The following is an 18,392-nucleotide window of genomic DNA, read 5'->3' on the forward strand; positions in this document are numbered from 1 at the left end:
CCCAAGAAACTCTGGGAGCTCCATCCTAGCTCGAGGGCCCCACCCATCTCTTATTCTAGGAGAACTGAAATCTTCACCCCACATAGCAAATAGAGACCTTTCCCCAGTAAACCCCGGATCCGCAGGAGCCCTGTGCATCCCGGGAAGGGGCTCCCTCCCCTCAAAATCTCAGCCCTCCGGGGATTCTAACACCTACAAAATAGGTGTAGCCCCTAACTGGGCCCAGGGCCCCGGCCCTTTATCCTCCCGCCAAAGCACTGGGTTCCTAGTCCCCTACACCTGAGGGTCCTGGTCCTCTCAGACCAGACTGGCTGGACGGAGAGGGTGCAAGCCAGAAAGGGCTACAGCGGGGCTTACCCGGCCGGGCGGCCCGGGACCACTGAGACCTCAAAGGCCTGGCTGGGGCTGGGGCTGGGGTCCGCGGCGGTGGCGGCGGCTACGAGGAGCGGCAGCAGCAGTCCTAGCAGGAGGGGGCGGCAGGCGCCGGGGCCGGGCCGCCGCATCGTGTCGAGTGCCGAGTCCGGCTCCGCGAGGGCCATCTGTCCAGCGGGTCTCGCTCTGCGCGGCCCCGCCCCCGCCCCCGCCTGAGGCCAACTCACTTTCTCTGCCGAGTGTGCCGCCGGCCTGCAAGAACTTCCTGCCAATCAGAGCCCTGCTCTGCCAGCGCCCCCCACGCGGCCAATTGGGAGGTGGCGGGGCAGGGCTAAACGGACAGGTGCTGGGCGGGGGCGGGGGCCCTGGAAGTCTAGGCGTCGGGAAGAAATCAGAAGTCGGGTAGTGACCCCGTGTACCCTCTCTTGGAGCACAGGCCTCAAGTGAGGAGATTCTTACAGTTAGGAGGGATGCGGAGGGCAGGGCAGGTCCCGTAAATTAGACTCCTGCTCCCCTCGCTCACAGCTCGGGAAGAATTCTGGGATCCCCCACGGTGCCCGCTGCTCAAACTAGGTACTACAAATTTCGGGACTGGAGTGCTAGTTCTGCACTGGGCGCGTCTCTTTGAAGGTCAAGGGTCCCCTACACCTTCCCCAAGGATTTGGTCCTTCCCAAGGCCCTGTCCTTCATGGCTCCAGGCTCGCCATCTGCGACAGCTCTTTCTTCCGAAGCTCCGCCCCTCCGGGAACCCAGACTCCGCCCCGACCCACGAACACCGCCTGAAGAGGGCTTTAGCTCCGCCACTCCCTCATCCCTCTCTACTGCCGTCCCCAGAAGGTACCAGACCGCTCTCCCTGCTTGAATCCCTCCCACTCCCAGAACTGCAGACCTTTCTTAACTAAGGGCCTCCTCTTTTAAGAGCCCCAAGTTAAAAAATAAATAAAAAGAGCCCCAAGCTACAGGGGGCTTTGGCCTCACTCCCACCCCCTTTATTGGGTTCCAGGCTCCAAGTCCTGCTCAGAAGTCCAAACTCACAGGGTTTCAAGTCCAGCCCCTTCCCTTTATTGTAAACCAACGTCCCACCCTCTTCTCGCGGATCCACAAACTCCGCCTCTCTTCTCCCAAAGGCACAGGCTCCCAGAGCTGCAGATCCCGTCCCCAGTTGCCTCTTTTTCTCCCAGCTTCAGGCCACACCTTTTCCCAGAGAGAGTTGGAATTGTCCTACACTTCAGGTCCCAAGCCCCACCCTTTCCATGCCTGCCGTTTCTAAACTCCAGGCCTCATCTCTCAGCAGTTTGATTCTTAAGGTTTCTATTTCTGTAGTGTTAGCTCCGCCCCCGGGTATACGGGGCTCTGCCACACCGGGTACTGGGCCCAGAGGCCCTGACCTCAGGACCTTGCTTCGACTGAGAACAGCAAGTGATCCGACTTTGCCCCACTCTGATGCCCCCCTCCATCCTCTACTCCTCCTTCCAGTAGAAGGTGTGCAGCATGGATGGGAGGAATTCCTTCACTCCTCCCTTGGGGTGAGACACACAGATGACTCACACAGCCACACTCACACCATTACTGCCATCTACAGTAACGCACGCCTCGGTCCCACACTGACACCTAGAAATCTGGGCCTGCCCAACGTCCGGGGACACAGAACCCCGGAGCAGTAACCATGGCACTTGTGCCTCATTCATGGGTATCTGTGGGCTGACACAGTAGGACTGTGGAGGGCCCAGATCTTCCCACCAAATGTGCTCCATGTCCCTGCCCTTGTGCGGCCCCTAGGTCCCTTGTTCATTTGGCCCTGCAGGACAGCGTGTCCCTCATCCATTTCCCCTCTCCCCATCTCCTACCCTGTGGCTGGAGCATTTGCTGGGGGCGCTGCCGAAATTTCTTCCTTCTGCCTGCCATCCAGGGCATCTTCAATACTCGTTGCTAGGCAACAGCCTCTGGCTCACCACAGCAACTTCCGGGGATAGCATTGGCTTCCCATCCCCCCAGAATGTGGAGTCCTCAGCTTCCAATCTCTATTTTCCTGGATTGTGTCTATGTCATCCCTGGATCCTGATCTGATCTCAACACTTAAAAACCCATCAGTTCTAGACCCCTGGCACTCCAGGAGCTTCTCCCTGTGATTCTCCTCTCCACACACTTATTTTATTCCTAGTATTGTTTTTAAAAATTGGGTCTCACTATGTAGTTAAGGCTGGTCTTGAACTATGTAGCCCATGCTGGCCTTGAACTCACAGTGATCCTCCTGCCTCAGCCTCCCAAGTGCTGGGATCACAGGTGTGCACCACCACACCCAGATATCCCTAGCATTATTTTAAAAAATTAACTCTTCAGTGTTCTAGGTTTAGCAATATTCCATATTTGTTACTTCTAGAATCATGAGCATTCCAGAAACACAAGAGTTCCTTGGTATAGAAAAAAAGACCACAGGGGCTGGGGATTTAGCTCAGTGGTTCTGGTGCCTGCCTTGCAACCACAAGGTCCCAAGTTCGATTCCCAGTACCAAAAAAAGAAAAAAGACCTCAGTATTTTGGATCTGTGACCACTACAAAACATTCTCATATTCTAGATTTCCTGACATTCTAAACTCCACACATACACTCTCTAGAATTCCTAACATTCAAACATCCCCCAGTATTCTAAAAGTCCTGGCCTATAAAAAAGAGTAGAGCTTGAGATGTACAGGCATTCCGAACACCTAAGTTTTAGAGTCAGTCATCTTTTAGGTCCCCCATGTGTGTTCTAGATTCTCTGATAATCCTGAACCCCATGCCATTATGAATTTCTTGACATGCAAACAAAGCCTCCAGTGTTCTGAAAGAGCTGACAGTCCAGATTATCTCCCATTCTCTAGATACCAGACATTCAGGAACTCTTCTTCCACTCTGCCACATGGGGCTCACCTCACCTCCTAGCTCTGAGGGCTCCCAATCCAGGCTGGGACAATGGACTCCCTCATCACACTAACCACAGTGATTGGTTCAGGAGTGGTCACCTGCTGACTTCAAGCCAATGAAAATCAGTCCTGTAATGTTTGCTATAGAGAGAGGCAGAGGCATTGCTAAGGAGCTTTTAGGAGTCATGATGCCACAGTAGGGAAAACCTGACTGAAGATGATGCATTTGAGAAGAAAGAAAGAGGTGGGAAGACATTCTGAGTATTTGAATCCTGGATCTGGCCATACTTGAAGCCACGGTGTGAGTCAATATATTCCCTTCTTTAATCCAGGAAAGGCAGATGTTCCTGAATCTATAGCCAGGAAGCTGGCTGAGCCCTGTATCTCACCCATCCCTTCCCTGGGGATCCCCAAACTCAATAAGAATGCAAGCAAAGTGATGGCAGTGAGAGTTTTATTGGGGAGGGTGACTTTGGCTTCTAGAAAAAGGGGAAGATGTAACAATGACCTAGTAACAATGACCACTCTAAGGAGGCCCTGGCCCTGAACCCAGGGCTTCAACAGGAAGCAAGGAGGCACCTGCAACCCCCCGGACTGGAGTATCCAAAGGCACCATGGCAGCGGTGTTCAAAAGGAAGTTTCGCTGAGCTTCTTCTTGGGAGGCATGAGGGGAGCCCCAAGACCTGTGGAGGGCCGAGGGGCTGGAGTTGGTGGCCTCTGGGGCTCGGGCGTGCTCCGTACCAGCTCCTGGCAGCGCTCCACAAAGCTGCCACCCCCACGGCGCCGGGCCTCCACCTGTGGGGGGCTGGGGCTCCCACGGTGGCCAGACAGGGAAGTGCTGCTGGAGGCTGAGTGGAGACTGAATGGGTGGGGAGGATCAGTGCTGGGCAGTGGGGCCATCATTCCCCCAAGGCCACCTCCCTCCAATGCACAGACTGGGAGTGGGGCTGTGGCTACCTGGTGAGGGAGGCACGGGCGGAGGGGCTGGGGACGGCACTGCGCGAGGAAGCCAGGGGGGCCAGCTCACACTGCTCCAGCTGTCCCATTAGCTCCTCCTCTGTCAGGCCACCTGCTGTGGGGTGAGAAAGCAGAGTCAGGGCAGGACAGTGATGACCAGGCAAGGGACAGGGCCGCAGTGCAACACCCAGGGTTGGAAAAGGCTACGACACAGAGTGAGAAGGTAGGGCAAGGAGGGGCTGGACGGCCAGGAAAAGGGGTCAGAAAGCATGGGCTTGGGAGAGAGATCAGGCCACAGTGAGTGAGGATTCGGCTTCTGTGAGAGGGTGGGCCTGGGGCAGGGAGTACCTGGGGCCTGGCCGAGGCCGTCCATCGCAGTGGTCAGGTCCCACATGGCCAGGCTACCATTGGCCTGGCCAGTGAGCAGGTAGCGCCGGGACCTTGAGCCCAGCCGCCGGGAGCCCTCACACTCCAGCACTGTGAAGGCGGTCGTGGGCGAGCCATCCACCGAGCGCACGGAGCACACTCTGTGGAGTGAGGGTATGAGGGAGTCGTCCTGCCTGTGCCAGGGCCCCGCCTGGCCCCTCATGTCCTCACTCGGTTCCTGGGTCACAATGCTCACCACTGCAGCTTCAGCCTGTGGTACTGGAGATCGAACCCAGGGCCTTTACCTCGAGCTACATTCCCAGTCCTTTGAGACAGGGACTTGCTGTGTCACTAAGTTTCCCAGGCAGGGCTCCAACTTCCCATCTGCCTGCCTTCTCCTCTCAGACTTCTGTGATTCCAGGTTTATGCCACCACAGCAGGATCAGCTTCAGCTCTTGCCCCTCCAATGAGCTCCCCAATCCTACTTTTCTCTTCATCACCAGCAGCCCCCAGACCAACCCAGTCCAACCCCTACCATGCTGCCTGGTGGACCTCTGGGTGCCCCACTTGCCCTGTTCCTTTCTTCAGGTCTTAGCCAGGGGCTTCCTCCACCTCCTATCATCTGCCTGGCATCTCTCCCACAGCTGCCTCCTCCTCGGGCTCCCAGCCTCCAACCTGACTCCTGCTCACCCTCACTGTAGCCCTGCCTTCTGGGTCCACTCAGGCAAACCCTCGGCCTCTCCTCATGACGGACAGCCCTCCTCCAGTCTTCTCCATGGCAGGCCACGCACTCCTGGCCTGTGACCCTGTGTGGCCCTTCCTAGTCTTTTTATATTCCACAGCCTCCCTTCCTTCTGCTCATTCCTACTTAGCTTCCAGGTGTCCACTCAGAACCCCCTGTTTAAGACAATCTTCCCAGCTGTGGCACGCCTGTCACCCCAGCACTCTGGAGGCTGAGGCAGGAGGATAGCAAGTTTGACCCCATCCTGGGAAACTTAGTGACTTAGCAAGACCCCGTCTCAGATTAGAAAGACCCTGGGTATAATCCCCACTAGCACAAGAAAATAGGAAGGGAGGGAGAGAGGGAGGAAAACCCTGTCAGGCCTCTACCCAGACTGGAACAAGCAGTGCTCTGGGCTCCCACAGCTTCCTGTGCTCATCCAGGCCTGACACTCTGCCTGCAGCTCTCCACCCCACCGCTGACTTCCCCCTGCACCTGCCCATCCTGTCCCAACTGCGCTGGGCTCTCTGCCTGGTGTCCAGCAAGTAAGGTCTGAGGTTTCTCCAGTGTCACTCCTCGAACACCTGTCATACTTTTGATCTCTGTAGCCCTCAAACTCACCAGGCCTGTTTACCCTCCCAGCCTCTGCTCCTTCAGAGCCTCTTGTCTGGGACCCCCTTCTGGCCTCAGTGACCCAGCTGGAACCTCGCCTCCTCTCTGACCACCCTCTTGGTTAGGTGGGACAGTCCTCACCGCTGGCCCGTGGATGACAGGCGCACAAAGAGCTGGCTGGCACTCGGCACCACCTTCTGAACGAACACCTGTTGATCATCTCGCTCACCATAGGGGCCTGGCCGGGGAGGGGCAGGGTCAGGGCTGGCTGGGGTCCCTTCCCCAGTGCTGAAGCCCTCCCACATGGAGGTCCCGACTTCAGGCTGCTGAAGTTGGAGCCGCAGGGTCAGTGGGATTGGATGGGGCCCACTGAGGATCGGTGCTTGTCTGTGGAGGTGGGCGCTGGGCCAGGGGCAGGCAGCAGGGAGTCAGCGGAGGTGGCAGTGTGTGAGGGGTCGCTGGGCCCATGGGGTCAGGGGGGAGGGGACCAGGGGTGACGAGCACCAATGTCATTGCCAGCACTGCAGCCGCCATGGCCATCCGCCGACTCCAGCGCCAGGATCTTGAAGGAGGCAAGCGGGGTGGAGCCCGGCTGGGTGGAAATCATGCCCCGGAAGCGAGTCACAGACCACGTCCGCACATGGTTGTTGTCGGCACAGACTGAGGAGCAGAGGGGGAGGTCAGGCCTGCTGTGGCAGTGATGCTGCCAGATCTTCCCAAGCCCCAGACAACCCCTTGCAGAGCTTCAGGCTCCAGTTTCCCCCATTCTTCCCTCGCAGAGAATTCTTTGTCCCTCAGGATTCCAAATGGTCAGGAACGCTCTGTCTGAAGTGACCTCAGAGCTGAGCCCGCGTTACGCTGTCCCCGCCTGGCCCTGACGCCCTCTCTCATCTCCTGCCTGGACCGCTGCAGCAGGCGCCTTACTGCTCCTGTCCGCATGCATGGTCTGTGTCTACACACAGCCAGAGGGACCTGGGAACACTAGGGCCCGGCCAGACCCCACCCCCAGCTTCTGCCCTGTCACCGTTGGTCCTCGCCTCTCCTGCCTGCCCATCACTCGCCCTGCTGCAGGTGTGGGGCTTTCCCTTCCTCCTCAGATACACCAGATGTCCTCTTCCCTCTGAGCCTTTGCAATGCCTGTTCCCTCTGCCTGGAATGCTGGTCCCTGCCAATCTGCACTGCTCCTGTCTTCCTTTCTGCTCCAAGGTCCTTCCTCAGGTCCTTCCTGAACCATCCTTCTCCAGTGACCCAGTCATTCTTACAAGAGAAATGTGAAAGCTGTCAGAATCAAAATGTCACTGCTTATGCTAACCCTAGCCATAAAGCAACAAAAAAGTAAAGCCAAGAGGTTATGAAGGATAATAGCTTTGTGTGTGGGGGGGGATGGTACTGAGGATTGACTCGAGTCTTCACACTGAGCTACATCCCCAGCCCTTTTTTGTTTTTGAGAAAGGGTCAGCTGTGTGTGATGGTGCATGCCTGTAATTCCAGCACTCGGGAGGCTGAGGGAGGAGGATCACTGTGAGTTCAAGGTCAGCCTGAAGTACACAGCGAAACCCTGTCTCAAAATTAAAAAAAAGAAAGAAAGAAAGAACAAAAAAGAAGAAAGTAAAAGCACACACACACAAAACAAACAAAAACGAGATAGGCTCTCCTGCCTCAGCCTCCCAGGGTGCTGGGATTATAGGCATGCACCACTGCCCCAAGCCTGCAGGAAGAGTCTGACCATGACTGCCCGACAGGAGCTCCCACAAAGGACACACCCAGATCCACACTTGCACAGAGGCCAGCACAACCTCACACAACTGCCTGTTTTGCCTTGCAGCAGTGCTCTCTTGTTATTAACCATTGTGGCCAAGAAGAGTGGTTTCAACATATCTGACGTAATTCTCCCCATTTGTCTTTCAAAACTTCCCCTTGTCGCTGGAACTTATTGAATAGGCCCATAGTTTACTATAGCAACACTCTGCTGTTTCCAAATAGGTGTCAGTATTCCTTGGAAAACGTCCCTCTGATTGCTTTAGTTAGGCTGACACTCGCTAGTCACACACTACTTCATTTTTATTCATGGCCCTTATCATCACTTGGTGGCAGTTTACTTATTTATTAATTTCTTTAGGACAGGATCTTACTAAGTTGCCCAGGCTGGCCTCAATCTTATGATCCTCCTGCCTCAGCCTCCGGAGTAGCTGGGGATACAGGTATGTGCCACCACACCTGACTTTATTCTTTTTATTTCTATAGTACTGCAGATGAATACCGAGGCCTCACACATGCTAAACAAATATTGCCACTGACATACACTCGAGCCCTGCATTTCTATTTATCTGTTGTCTGCATTAAAATGTTAGCTCTGCGAGGGCAAGGACTTGGCTTCTCATGTGCATCACTCTATCCCCTGTGTCTGGCACACAGTAGGTGCTCAATAAATGCTTGTTCACTCCATGGGTTTTTTCCTTGACCCCGTATGAATTCACTCTCCCCACTTGGTCCCCTTACAGTCTTTTTAAATTCTGCAGTGACCCCTCTCAGGTCAGTTCTCTCCCTACACAGTGTCCCTCCCTGGTGGAAATCCTCCCCTCCTGGCCCCACACCCCTACCCGAGCCCTGTTCCACAGGGAGACCCACCTGAGATGAGGTGCTTCTCCGACAGCATGATCTTGGTGACGGGGCTGCGGTGCACAGTGAAGGTCTGGAAGAGCTGGGGCCCTGAGCCCACTGTCTCGGGGTGCTGCACGATGACCCGCACACCCCCAGAGCTGGTGCCGTAGGCGATCTCGATCCAGTTCCCACTGTCACCTGGTGAGGGGCCAAGGATGAAGAGAGGGCCTGTGTGACCGAGACACAGAATCCAAGGAGGAGAGAAAGAGACAAATGCAGAGCAGAGCCAGGGCCAGAAAGCTGGGGGAGAGGATGAGGACAAGCAGTGAGGAGAAGTGGAAACCAGGGGCCACAAGAAAAGGGCACCGAGCAGAGCCAGAGCCAGAGACATGAGGAAGACAGAGACACCAAACGATTAGAGAGGGGAGGGAGGGAGAAAAAGAGACCCAGAGAGTGGAGAAACCGAATGGCACAGGACAGAGACAGAGAGTAGACAGATGGGATTGCAGAGTCAGGAAAACACGGAAAGAGACACATAAACAGAGAGCGAGAAAGAAGAATGCAACCCATGTGTCTTAGGGATTCCCAACCCCAGCCAACTTTCCACTTTACAACTCTTGGAAATGTAATGGGCCATTTTAAAGAACGTGGGGAGGTAAATGTGGTTTTAATTTTTCTTTTGTACTGGGGATTGAATCCAGAGCTTTTCCGCTGAGTTACATCTCAGTCTCTTTATTTATTTATTCATTTACTTACTTATCTATTTATTTAATGGGACTAGGGACTGAACCCAGGCCCTTCACACTGCACTACATCCCCAACCCTTTTAATTTTTTTTTTCTTCTTGAGACAGGGTCTCACTGTGTAGTTCAGACTGGCCTTGACCTCATTATGTAGCCCAGGCTCGCCTCCAACTCACAGTGATCCTCCACCAGCGTTCACCACCAGCTTCTTTTATTTTTTTATTTTTTATACCAGGGATCGAACTCTGGACCTTGCGGTTACAAGGCAGGCAGTAGAACCACTAAGCTAAATCCCCGGCCCAGTTTCTTTTAATTTTTAAAACAGGGTCTTGCTAAATTGACCAGGCTGGATTCAAACCTTCAGTCCTCCTGCCTCAACCTCCCAGAATGCTAGGATTACAAGCATGTGCCACCATGTGCAGCAACTTTCAATATATTTTGTAGCAGTCACAGGCAATGGATTAGGGTTATACATAGTAATACAGACAGGAAGTAAACTCAGGGCAGGATGGAGAAGAAGAGGATATTGAGCCATATATACCAGGTATTTGTTGTTGCTGTTGTTAGGGCCAGGGATTTAACTCACTGGTTCCACCTTGCCTCGCAAGCACAAGGTCCCGAGTTTGATCCCCGGTACCAAAAAAAAAAAAAGCTGTGCATAGCAAAAGAAATAACCAATGGAATAAAAAAACCTACAGAATGTTGTTGCTGTTCTTGTTTTTGTTTTTTGGTACCAGGGGTCGAACTCCGGTCCTTGTGCTTCTGAGGCAGGCAGCAGAACCACTGAGTTAAATCTCTAGCCCCTTGTTTCCTTGTTTTTGAGACAGGGTCTCACTACATAGTCCAGGTTGGCCTCAAACTCACAGCAATCCTCCTGACTCAGCCTCCTGAGTGGTGGGATTATAAATGTGTGCCACCATGCCTGGGTTGAATTCTGAACTCTTTTTTTTTTTTTTTTGGTACCAGGGATCAAACTAGGGACCTTGTGCATTCGAGGCAGGCGCTGGAACCACTGAGCTAAATCCCTGGCCTGAACTTTTTTTTTGAGACAGGGTCTCCTATGCAGTTCAGGCTGCCCTTGAACTTATTATGTAGCCCAGACTGGCCTCGAACTTACGGCAATCCTCCTGTTTCAACCTCCTGAGTGCTGGGATTATAAGTGTGCACCACCATGCCCCACCTTGAATTATGCACTTTAAAGTGCTAAATTTGGCTGGTGAGTGGTAGAGCACTTGCCTAGCATTTTTAAGGCTCTGGTTCCTTCCCAGCAACTCAAAAAGCAACAAAAAAAGGTTAATTTTATGGTACATGAATTGTATATCAAAATCAAAAGTTCTACATTTACCATCAAGAAAATAAAAAAAGAGGCCGGGGATTTAGTTCAGTGGTGCTGCTGCCTGCCTCACAAGCACAAGGTCCTGAGTTCAATCCCCAGTACCAAAAAAAAAAAAAGGAAAAGAAAACAAGAACAACAACACAAAAACCTTCAAAGGACCCTAAATAAAAACTCAGATTTGTCCATTATAGAACATGTGTCTTGTCAGGCATTGTGGTGCAGGCCTGTAATCTAGTACTCGGGAGGCTGAGGCAGGAGGATTACCTCGAGTTCGAGGCCAATCTGGGCTAAAAAGTGACTTCAAATCCAGCCTGAACTACATAGTGAGAGCCTATCTCAGAAACAACAAAGAAACCATATGTCTTCTTGGTTTCACACACATGTAATCATGCCTTGATTGCAGAGATGAGAAACACAAAGATTAACCATTGGCACATTTTGCCCCTGGAGTGGCCAGTCTCGCCCTAGCACCAAGAACAGTGCTCAATATTTGTTGAATGACTAAATAAGAGTTGACTCTGACCTTCCTCTTGGTCATCCTGCAACATGCCACACATGCAAGGGCACAGCTACAGACTGGGGCTGGAGTGGCTGGTGATGACAAGGGCAGGAGCTGTGTCAGACTTACTGGTCTTCGGGGTGAGGTAGACACTGAGGGCAGTGACGCCATCCTCTGCCGGGTCCCGGTAGAGCTCACTGACCAGGAGGTCATTGTCCTTCATCCGAAGAGGGAACTTCTGCACGTCTAGGTGGGAGAAATGGTTTGTTCCAGGTGCCCGGCCTGCCCCCTCCCATGCAGTGGGGTGGTTCTGTCCAAGCTGCCCCCACATCAGCTGTTGCTCACCCACATAGTAGATGGACCCATTGCTGCATCCCAGGAGGAGGAAGGAGCCAGCTGCGTCATAGCTGGTGATGGGCTGCACCTCCTGGACCTGGGCAGCGCAGGAAGGCAGTGGCCGAGACCCCCAAGCCTTTGCAGCCCCGTTGCTCCACCCAGCAAGCGGGCCCCACCCAGGCCACACCTCTCCCGGCGGCACCTGCTCTCAGTCCTGTCTCCCTGTGCCTCCCTCTTGTGCCTCCTGCAGTCTCTGAGCATCTCTTGGCATTTCCTCCACTCTCTATTTCTGACTTTAATTTCCTTCAGTGTCCCTGCATTCCTTCACCTACCAGCTGTTCAGTCACTTCTTTCCAACTTTGTGTTTCTATTTGTCTATTTTTCCCTCCTTTCACCTTCTGTTTCTTTTTATGCCTGTCTGCCTCTCTCCCAAACACATTTTTATAGGAGGAAAACAATACGTTAGGGTTTTGGGTTTTTTTAACATTTTGGATATGGCCTGGGGTAGCTGGGAGTAACAGATGTCATTTTTGTAGGTTTTTTTGGTACTGGGGCTCGAACTCAGGACTTTGTGCTTGCAAGGCAGGCGGCGGAACCACTGAGCTAAATCCCCGGCCCTGGGAGTAACAGATGTCTGCACATCTCTCTGTGTTTCTGCCTGCTACATCATCTAATTCCCCACACACACCCCACACACACTCAGGGCCCAGGGAACCCTCTCCCTCGCTTCGAGACCCAACCGTCCCCCTGCCAGCTCATGGCCCTTCCTCCAGGAAGGTCATGCTGGGTTCGATGGCTCTCCCCAGGTGTGGTGGCACTGGAGGAGGCCCCTCCGCTCTGTACAATGTGCACACTGGGAAGAGGACGGCAAGGCTGCCGGAGCTCCTACCTGCCAGTGCTTGGTGACGGCGTTCCACACGCCGATGCGCCCGGTGTGGCTCGTGGCAATGAGCTGGTTCCCCACAAAGAACAAGGCCTCCACAGGCACACCCAGGTGGAAGACTCCTGGTGGGAAGAGGGAGGCTTGGTCAAGACCCCGCTTTAGCATGAGCACAGCGGCAGTGGGAGGGAACTCTAAGGGCCAGAGGAGCTAGCTGGGCCACAAAATCCTCACATGACAGAGGATTCCAGCAGGAATTATAGGTATTTTCAGACAGGAATGGAATTCTGAAGAGTGCAGAATCTAAAATGGGTGAGATTTCCAACATGGAAAAACCCTCTGGTGACAGAGGACTCTGGTGAGGAACACAGATTCTAACAGGCCCTGGCATGGCGCACACTAGGAGAGACCTAGTGGGGCAGGGAATTCTCAGTGGGGAGAAAACTGGCCATGGGTAGATTTTCCTAACAGGCAAAGGAATTTCAACAGACATGGAGTATCCTAATGGAGTCAAGGAAGCTAATGGGGCAGAGAATTCTTATGGGCTTGGGAAGTTTATACGTAGGTTGGGTTTCTTTGTTTTTTGGTGAGACAGGGTCTTGTTATGTAGTCTAGGCCACTGGGGAACTCACTATGTAGACCAGGCTGGCCTCAAACTCTGCATCCTCCTGCCTCAGCCTCTTGTGTGTTGGGACTACAGGTGTATGTCACTACACCCAGCTCTGGGGTGGGTTATTTTAACAGGCACAGAATTCTAAAGGCAGGAGGTTCTGAAAAAAACCAGGGCCATACCTATCTCAGAGCCACTGCCTTCTGGCTGCAGAGTCCACAGCAGGATCTCACTGCCAGTGGCTGCAGCCACCATCTTGTCATGCTCGCCCAAAGCCCCACCAGGCACCCGGGCTGTGAGAGCCAGGCGCTCAATGGGCCAGTCCAGGCGGGGGCTGGAAAACACCAGCTGCCAGCCGGAGGCCTCCTTCAGCCTGTAGGATGGAGGAGACATCATCAACCTTCTCCTCAAGCCCTTTCCATGCACAGGGCTCAGAGCCTCCCACCTCCCACTCCCCAAGCACCTATAGCAGACAAGAAACTGGGTATAGGCCACAGCAATCCAGTTGTTGTGTCCACACACTAGGCGCACCATGCCCGCCTCTTCCAATTGCCCTTGTGGGGTGGAGAGCAGAGATTGGAGTAAGGGTCACAGGGGCCCCACTCAAGGCCCACTGGCTGCCCTGACCGCCCAGAAGCCAGACATTTACCTGAGGGTGAGGGAGGGGCTTTCTCAGCCAGCATTCGGCCCAGAAGCCCTGCATTGCCCAGGTTGGGGGGCATCGTGTTGCTTCGCCGGACAGTGGCCAGGCGCCCCCCTACCTGCTGGGATCCCACCAGGCTGTGCCGGTTTCGCTGCTTCACTGGGAATACTGGAATTGGGAGAAGGCAGAGTAGCAGCAACTGTAATCATGGCTGTCAGGCTGTGAGCACTTCAACTATGACAGCTACAAATTTCCCATGTGCGCAGCAATCTCTTGATAAAGATTTTAGGTGGGGGGCTGGGGATTTAGCTCAGTGGTTTCACCGCCTGCCCTGCAAGCACAAGGACCTGAGTTCGATCTCCAGTACCAAAAAAAAGAAGAATTTTGGTGGGGTTGGGACACTGTATTCAGTGACACTGCATCACACAGCAAGTTACTCCCTTTTCAGATCCCCTGAGTCCATTACAGAGTTTAGTGCTGCTGTGATATTAATGCCTTGTTAATATTTGCTAATCTCTCCTAGAAATAGGAAGCTTATAGCCTCTAGCCAGGGTCCAATAATAACACTGTAATATTTGGGTTTTATTTTCATGTTTTATTTGTACTTATGATATAGAGGTAATGGTATAAGCTTCTATTTTTTTTTTTTTTTTTGGTACTGGGGATTGAACTCTGGTCCTTGGGTTTGCAAGGCAGGCGACAGAACCACTGAGCTAAATCCCTGGCCCCATATAAGCTTCTATTTAAAATGGTCCCCCCCCCCAGTACTGGGGATTGAACCCAGGGCCTTTGCATGAGCTGCATCAGCAGCCCTTCTTTTATTTTTTATTTTGAGGTGGGTCTTATTCCCCAGGCTAGGTTTGAACTTGTGATCCTCTGGCTCAGCCTCCTAGCTGTGTGCATTGCCATACCCAGCAGAGAAATTTGAAGGTGGGCTTAAACTAAGAAAAATAATAGTACAGCCCTTTATATTTGGCAAATTTCATGCTAGCAGTAGATAATGATGGGGGTTAGGGAAATAAAGTCACACACCAGATTACTATGTTCCTTCTACCAATCAGCAAAGCCCAGTAGATTACAGTTCCCAGTAACGTGAGTCTACTTCTCATAGTAGTCTGATCCAAGATCTCATGGGAATTATAGTAAATAACTTCCCACTGATATTATTCCCCCCTACACAAAGAACCCTATTTCTTCTGAATCCTCCTCAGAAGAAAATCAAATCTACACTATAACTCCCATGGGGCTCTGAGCTCCAAGGAGAACTAGCTGGCCCACTGCCTTATGGAAAATGCTGTCTTCCAAGTATTAGCCTAAGCTCAGGCACAGAACTACATGTCCCATTGTGCTTCAGGGCTAATAGCACAGGTACCCAAGAGCTGCATGCAGCCTTATAGAAAAGGTAGTTTTTAGCACACCCCTTTCTCCCCTCCATTCATTGGGAGTGCCCACCTGGTGGGGGCAGATAACCATTGAAGAGGACGTTTCCACAAGAAGATCGATCCAGCTCCTCCCGAAGCTGCAGGCGACGAACTGCAATGGAAGGACTCAGAACTGGGATCTGAGAGATGCTAAGACTGACCCTTTTCCAGAATTCTATCTCCTTCTCCACAAAACATCACCACTCCCCTCAGAGCCAGGGCCAAATCCAGCATTCTTAGCCCTAACCCAACCCTCTTTCAGCAATGGGGCTAACTGGAGAGGAAGCACTTGGAAAGTTCAGTAGAGGGCTGGTTTTCTACCCGGTCAGGAGAATATTAACTGCACCCCCCACACACACACACTTACCCAGTGGAGTGAGTCCATAGAACTGGGCTTCGTGGAGGAGGCTGGAACCGTGGACACCCCTGAGTAGAAGAACTGATTAGGGGCCAGGTCTGGGACCTGGGAGAGGGCGGTTAATTCTAAGGAGGAAGTTTTGGAACTGCACAGAGAATTTGAGGGGTAGCTAATTTTGATAGGATAAGATTTTAAGAAGGAATGGTATGAGCGGTTAAAATGTGGGGGAGGGAGTTCTAAGGACAAATAATTTAACCTGATCAAGATTCTGAATAATTCTAGTGGAATGAATTTTAAGTGGATACTGTCAGAGAGGGAAGATGATGAGGGACTTCAACTTTATCCATACCAACCTGGGGTCTAACTCTTTGGTGCGCAGGAAGTTGAGGATGGGGGCAAAGATGGTGGGGTCCCTGTCGATGAAGATCTGCAGGAAAGGGCAGGCAGAGGACAAAGAGAGGGACTGAGGGGAGGGGGTTGTCCCTCCTCCTAACGGCCACCCCATTAAGTTTTTGCCCTACTCACTGCTCCGGTCTCATCTTTCAGAGTTGAGATGCGTCCGCTCAGCAGACTAGGAAAGGGGAAACAGCAGGTGTCACGGGCCTTGCCGGGGAGGTGTGTAAATGGTGGAAATTAGGCTTTCCCATGCGCTCTGCTTCCACCCGCCCTGCCCACTCGCTTTCCTGATCACCTGGAGAAGAAAGAGTCTGGGATCCAGGTGAGAGTCTGGCGAGAGGTACTGAATCTGGGTGGGGACGGTAAGAGAATGCAAGAAGTGATGGATAGAGCGTGAGAAACGCTGCCCCCTCCCTCAAGATTCACGGTGTTTGGTCCCCACCTCCGCCGGTTTTTCCAGGCTCCACACCTCCAGCAGGGGGCGGAACAACCCTTGATGGACAGGGATTTCCCCAGGAGAGGCGGGTACTCCCACTCCGCTCTCCTCCCCTCAGCGTAGGACCTCAGGAATCTCTCACCTTTTGCCTCCTACGTTCAGATGAACCACTTCCCCGGGAGGACCCCGACCTGGGATCCCCTCGGTTACAATTGCGGCCACAGCCATGGCCCCCAGGCGAGCCGGCCGGCCAGCCAGAGCCTACTTCCGGGTGTGCACTCAGACCCGCTCCCATTGGACCCGTCTCCAGAAGCCGCCGAGGATTGGACAGAGCAGTTGTTCATCAGCTAAATTCTCCGCCTCCTTAAAGGGGACGTCAGTTAAATTCTCCACCTCCTTAAAGGGCCCGCGATCCGGGTCTGGATCGCGCCGACTGAGCGGCTCCTTTGGGAAAGTTTAATTACTTCCCCGTCCATCTAGAGTTCCCATTTTAGGTAGGGCTCTCAGGTGACTCCTCGAGGTGCATGTTTATAGTCCTCGAAATTAGTGCACGCCCAATGGTACATCTAGATGTTCTCCGAAGCTACCGATCCCCCCAGCCCGTCCGGCAGGTGCAGCCCAAGAAACGCTAACAAATCAGCGTAGACCGTCAAAGCCAAAGGGTTTATTACAGGTACATACAGTGTGCGCCTGCCACACCGCCCCAAACCCCCGGCCCCCAGCGGCTTCTCCAGGCGGCTATGGGGGCTCCACGACCCGGTTCCTCCACTCCCCAGGGAGGTGCTCCAGCCAGAAGCATGCAGGGGTGCAGAGGGGAGCTTCCCCTCCCCCCTCCCCGCGGGAAGTGGCATTTACATTTGGAAGGGGGAGGAGAGAGGAAAACAGTTCTGAGCTTTGACGCCCCTCCCATTAAAAGCCTTCGCGGATGCGGGGCGGGGGAGGGGGAAGTCGACGTTTTGCAAAAATAAACTAAATCAGGAATTAATAACCACATGGCTCCGAGGTGGCAGAGTGCAGAGGCTAGGGCCCCTCACCCCCCCCTCCCAGACAGAGATCAAGGCAGCATTGGAAGTGAGGTAAAGGCGGGGAGTGTCCCCTCCCCACCCCCTAGCACCCTGGATGGGCCAGGGGACCTCACCAGCGCCCCCATGCCCATCCTTAGGGTGGAAGGAGGCGAGGAATTATCGCCCCCCACCACCCCAGCTTCTTGGGACAGGATCTGCGGATGGGGTAGGGGGCTTGGCTCAACTGGCCCCCTGCCCGCCCCCACCAAGCTCAATTATTGCATAAAAATAATAGAGCCCCAGCACCTGGGATGGGGATGGCGAGCGGGAAGGGACCGAGTTATGGCTATAGGGGCAACAATCTCCCCACCACTTATTGGGGTGCAGAAGAAGTCCCCTCCTTTCCAGTGCCTGTTGTGGTGAGTCCGCAGTGATGGAACTAGGGGCTCTGGCCCTCGAAGAAGAGAAAGTGTCTTTGTGCCCACAGTGCAGAGAGGAGGGGCCGGGAGACTCGCCAGCCAGACCCTGGGGTTAGGGGAGTCACTTCCTGCGCCCGCTGGCCCTGCGTTCCCCTCCCTCACGCTTGGGGTTGCCTTCGTCTGTGGAGGAAGTGGTGGGTAGTGTCTGTCCCCAGCGGGCGATCTCTGCATGTTCCGCTACCGAGGCAGCCACTGCTTCCAGCCAACTGTTCATCTCCTCCTGGAGAACGAAACAAGGCAAGGAGTCTGTGTTTGGAAGAAAGGAACTGCAGTAATAGATGAATCTGGAGTCAGACTGCCCTCTCTGAACTTCAGTTTCCTCCTCTGGTGAGGTGACAATGATAATGAAGGTGCAGTCACATAGCACTTATCATGTGCCCGTCTCTCTTCTAAGCACTTTTTGTGGATTCACTCAAACCTATACAATGGATTATATAACACCCCCCCCCGCCCCAGACAGGCAGATAAATAACAAGGAAAAATACATGGGTGGACACTTGCTGAGCACTGACATTTACCAGGTCCTGTGCTCTACGTGTATCAATTTGTATCTCACAAAAACTATATTTAAAAAAATGGGGGGGGGTACCAGAGATTAAATTCAGGGCATTCACACTGAGCTACATCCCCAACCCTTCTTAGTTTTTTATTTTGAGACAAAGTCTCGATAAGTTACTAAACGGCCCAATTGGGTTCGAACTTGCAATCCTTCAGTCTCAG

At 53.3% G+C, this 18,392-nt stretch overlaps 3 protein-coding genes across 17 annotated transcripts in view; all 3 read right to left on the minus strand.

The window, feature by feature from the left end:
• Ltbp4 (latent transforming growth factor beta binding protein 4) overlaps positions 1 to 2,301 on the minus strand; it is a 29,172-nt gene extending 26,871 nt beyond the window's left edge. For 8 of the 10 annotated variants that reach the window (XM_087209232.1, XM_021251708.2, XM_087209231.1 and 5 more), the window contains exon 1: positions 358 to 518. In XM_087209232.1, coding sequence (XP_087065358.1) covers positions 358 to 503 — 146 coding nt within the window. In that variant the 5' untranslated portion in view covers positions 504 to 518. Of the gene's footprint in view, positions 1 to 357; positions 519 to 2,219 lie in introns of those variants that run through there. The other 2 variants (XM_004874216.3, XM_004874215.3) reach the window with 1 other exon arrangement.
• A 1,410-nt stretch (positions 2,302 to 3,711) lies between these two features.
• Shkbp1 (SH3KBP1 binding protein 1) lies at positions 3,712 to 16,650 on the minus strand. The gene is made up of 18 exons (XM_004874210.3): positions 16,332 to 16,650; positions 16,049 to 16,102; positions 15,883 to 15,928; positions 15,711 to 15,784; positions 15,367 to 15,425; positions 15,031 to 15,111; positions 13,585 to 13,746; positions 13,399 to 13,489; positions 13,118 to 13,308; positions 12,335 to 12,450; positions 11,455 to 11,542; positions 11,239 to 11,355; positions 8,559 to 8,729; positions 6,435 to 6,590; positions 6,072 to 6,168; positions 4,580 to 4,758; positions 4,232 to 4,346; positions 3,712 to 4,133 (listed from the first exon to the last, which is right to left on the minus strand). The coding sequence occupies exons 1-18, from the start codon at positions 16,415 to 16,417 to the stop codon at positions 3,902 to 3,904; spliced, it is 2,115 nt and encodes a 704-aa protein (XP_004874267.1). The 5' UTR covers positions 16,418 to 16,650; the 3' UTR covers positions 3,712 to 3,901.
• A 183-nt stretch (positions 16,651 to 16,833) lies between these two features.
• The window catches only part of Sptbn4 (spectrin beta, non-erythrocytic 4), a 75,044-nt gene continuing 73,485 nt past the window's right edge, over positions 16,834 to 18,392 (minus strand). For all 6 annotated transcript variants that reach the window (XM_021251700.2, XM_021251701.2, XM_004874206.4 and 3 more), the window contains one exon: positions 16,834 to 17,892. In XM_021251700.2, coding sequence (XP_021107359.1) covers positions 17,734 to 17,892 — 159 coding nt within the window. In that variant the 3' untranslated portion in view covers positions 16,834 to 17,733. The remainder of the gene's footprint in view (positions 17,893 to 18,392) is intronic.

The sequence above is a fragment of the Heterocephalus glaber genome, unplaced genomic scaffold (assembly GCF_053883595.1).
Source record: "Heterocephalus glaber isolate CG9 unplaced genomic scaffold, H.glaber_assembly_v1.0 deba00001002, whole genome shotgun sequence".
Taxonomy (NCBI): domain Eukaryota; kingdom Metazoa; phylum Chordata; class Mammalia; order Rodentia; family Bathyergidae; genus Heterocephalus; species Heterocephalus glaber.